The 3626-nt window shown below is 36.4% G+C and overlaps 1 protein-coding gene across 1 annotated transcript; it reads right to left on the minus strand.

The window, feature by feature from the left end:
- Window positions 1-522: 522 nt before the first annotated feature.
- Window positions 523-2932, minus strand: LOC144685276 (neuropeptide Y receptor type 6-like). The gene has a single exon (XM_078549693.1). It carries the CDS (start codon window positions 2829-2831, stop codon window positions 1698-1700), a length of 1134 nt encoding a protein of 377 aa, XP_078405819.1. The 5' UTR covers window positions 2832-2932; the 3' UTR covers window positions 523-1697.
- Window positions 2933-3626: the final 694 nt, after the last annotated feature.

The following is a 3626-nucleotide window of genomic DNA, read 5'->3' on the forward strand; positions in this document are numbered from 1 at the left end:
TTAAAACTGTTTTATTGATAAGATATATTTCTGAATAGTGAGTGTAGAGGAGACCTATGTGTATCTGATTTTTTTACTCTGCAATTCTCTTCATGTATAATATTTCTGCAGTGCAATGTATCACAGAATTTTACATACTGCGGACGGTCGCCTGCCCGACCCGAATGAGTGTGAATTCGCATGAGATGACGTTGAGCGAGCGTCCCGACGCCATCGCGCATTTGCACAATATTTTGCTCGGTGGGCACACGCAAAAGTTGGAAGAGCGCCCGCTGACAATCAAGCAGGCAATTAAGCTCATTAATGGCCCAATTGTCAGCGATTTTTTGTGGCCCGTCCAACCTTACAGTTGGCGGACGGGCCAATCAGCCAGGCGAGCTTTACATTTTTGATGAAGCCTCATCCAATAAAAATAAATATGTGGGGACTGTTTTTTTTAATGAGGTGAGCTTTCAGGTGCTTGATTGTACTGCATGGACATTTTTTTCAGCATTTTTGTGCTTTCTTTTATTATTTGGAGGTCTGCACCTCCCTGAGGCATCTGTCTGCCTTCAGGGAGCTCAGTGGAAGCGTTCACCAGCACCCGTGGTGACGTTAATTGGCCAGCCAGCATGAAATCGCAGTTGGGGGCTGATCACAGGTGGAAGCGCATTTCGCGTCCGCTTCCAGGTCTGCCAATCAAGCACGCCCAACGAACGTAAGATTCAGGCCATTGACTTATCAGCTTTGGCTAGTCAGCTGACACATAAACATTAACATGAGAATGAGCATTATTCTCATTTTCATATAGTTTTTGGACCATTTAAAAGAGTTTGGAACATTTATAGGATTTAAATTTGCATGGACTCTATCGTGTGAATTTGCCACAGGACACAAAAAACAATCCAAAACATGTTCAGGCTGAATGCTTAAATGAACCCCCTTCAAGCAAAGAGAACTAGTCAAACTATTTATAAAACAAAAGGAAAATTTATGGCAAAACATGAGCATGTGTGTAGATGTGATTGTTTTGCCATAAATTTTCCTTCTGTTTTATGAATAATTTGACTAGTTCTCTTTGCTTGAAGGGGGTTCATTTAAACATTCAGCCTGAACATGTTTTGGATTGTTTTTTGTGTCCTGTGGCAACTATATTGAATTCACACTATAGTGTCCATGTAAATTAAAATCTATAAATGCTCCAAACCCTTTTAAGTGCTCTAAAAACTACATGAAAATGAGAATAATTGTATAAGTCTTTCCTTTGACAGCTGTGTTTGTTACCATAAAGGCATTGTGAGTGGTTACTATTTAATATATAAAAATTACCAACATGCAGGAGCTTAAAAAACTACCTATGTAGATATCTGTATCACGCATTTGTACATTAGATAAAGTCAGGGTTATGGAATGCAACAGTGATACACTGACAAAAATTAAAATGTACATTATTAGCAATATCTTATGAATAAGTGTTTCAAGGATCTGGGTGAAATTGTACCATCGACCTTTAACAGGCAAGACATTCCCTTGTCAAATGCTGGTGAGTTAATTTTATGATTGAATACACTTTCCCTTAAAAGAATATTCTGTTAACAGTTTTTTATTCTATTGTTAACTGAAGGTTTCAAAAACATAGATAGACTCATCAGTATAAAAATCCAGTGTATTTTAATTAGCTAGTAAATAATTAGGATATGATCAATTTGAAAGTCATCTTATACATTTGGGGAGAAATTGTTTAATTTCAGAGAGCATTTGGATACATCTGTGTGCATGGCTGAGAGGCCAATATTCTCATACTCTTCTTGGTTTGATTGGTATTTGCAGTGAATTAGCATGTTTAAGTCCTTCTGGAAATTCTTATTGAGAAATCCATAGAAAATGGGATTAATGCAGGTTGATGTCATTGCTGTCAGATGACATAGTGTAAATACAAGATTATAGTGGCAGTTCATCAGAACTTCATGATTCCAGTCAAAGACAACATTGAAGATGTTCAATGGCAGCCAGCAGACTGCAAACGCCACGACAATTGAGACCAGCATCATATTTATTCTTTTGCTTTCATTTACCCTGCTCTCATTTTCTCTCATTTTATCTACCATACCATTTCTTTTCTTTAGGCATATAAAGATTTTCATATAACAAACAAATATAAAGCTTAGCGGGGCAAAATACTGAACTATGAGGAGACACGTTGTAAAGACAAGTCTATCTATCTCTGATGGCCAGATCTCAATGCATACAAATTTGTCTTTATAGAATTCTGAGTGTGAAGAGACATTTCTGAAAGGGTCATCAGTAAGCAGATGAAATATGATGAATGGAAATGAGATTATTAAAGATAGGAACCAGATCAGTACAATCCCCCAACAGGCATGGGAGACAGCAGGCTTCCAGCCACGCGGGTTTACAATTAACTGATGCCTTTCAATAGCAATCAGAACTAAGGAAAATATAGACACAGTAACAGATACACACTGGATAAATGAGTTTGCTTTGCACATGACATCTCCAAATACCCAATAATCCATCAGTGTGTACACAACAGTGAAAGGAATACACATGACACAGATAAGAACATCAGATACAGAAAGATTTGCAATCAAGATGTTAGTGACATTATGATTTTCTTTCTGCCTTTTTATGATGAATATGAGGCAGAGATTCCCAAAGAGTCCTATTATAGTCACTACACTATATGCAAGAATCAGCAGGAACATTACAGGCGAAGAAACTTGGCATGAGTCAAAATCTGCAAACCGAGGCCTGGTGCCATTAGGGATGACTTCAGAAATATTTATGCTGTGATTGTACATTGATTCTTCCATTTTACCTGGTTTCATCATTCAATCTATTTACAAATATCTTCATATTAATTTTGAGATTAAGTAATTTTTCACATCTCTAATACTTGCACAAAATAATGACTTTCACTTGTAAATATCCAAGTCTGCTCTCTGGCTCCTATGGATTTATCCTGCGAATAAAAGAACAAACCAAGTTTAATTCACTATGCTTGTGTTGTGTTTTTACAAACTGACTTGCCCTCAATTTTACACGCATTCATTTCTTTTTGAAACTAGAAGCCTTTTGTAAGCTATCCTTCACATTGTGTTCTAAGGACCATAATCTTCATGGAGATGTATTTGGGAGACTGAAGAGTCAAAATAGCTGTCTGACTATTTTGATGGAATGACACAACATTCCATTTTTGATGATTTGCATTGCAGAATTACATTTGTGAATAAAGAAAAATAAGTTAGTTGAATATTTTTAATGAAGATAGTGGTCCCTTGAAATTGAAAGTCATTTAAAATATACTTTTCAAACCTTAATATATTCATTTTCTGCCAAGTGCCGAATAGTTCTTCTTGAACATTAGCTTAAAACTGCATTAACAAGATCTCGCCACATGTTTGCCAAACATTTTAATTACAGATACAAATAATAAAAATCACAGTGAAATTGAATCACTTGTGCAATGGCATTGGCATGACCAGAATGACACGTGGCACTTTTAATTTTGTGGAGTTCAACCATGCAATTAATTGATATTGCTCGTATCTCATTTGACATTCATTGCATTACAAACGATGGAATTGTAAAGTTTGTGGAGGCAAATCAGGGAGCTTCCCAAATGA

Source organism: Cetorhinus maximus, chromosome 10 (genome assembly GCF_964194155.1).
Source record: "Cetorhinus maximus chromosome 10, sCetMax3.hap1.1, whole genome shotgun sequence".
NCBI classification, from domain to species: domain Eukaryota; kingdom Metazoa; phylum Chordata; class Chondrichthyes; order Lamniformes; family Cetorhinidae; genus Cetorhinus; species Cetorhinus maximus.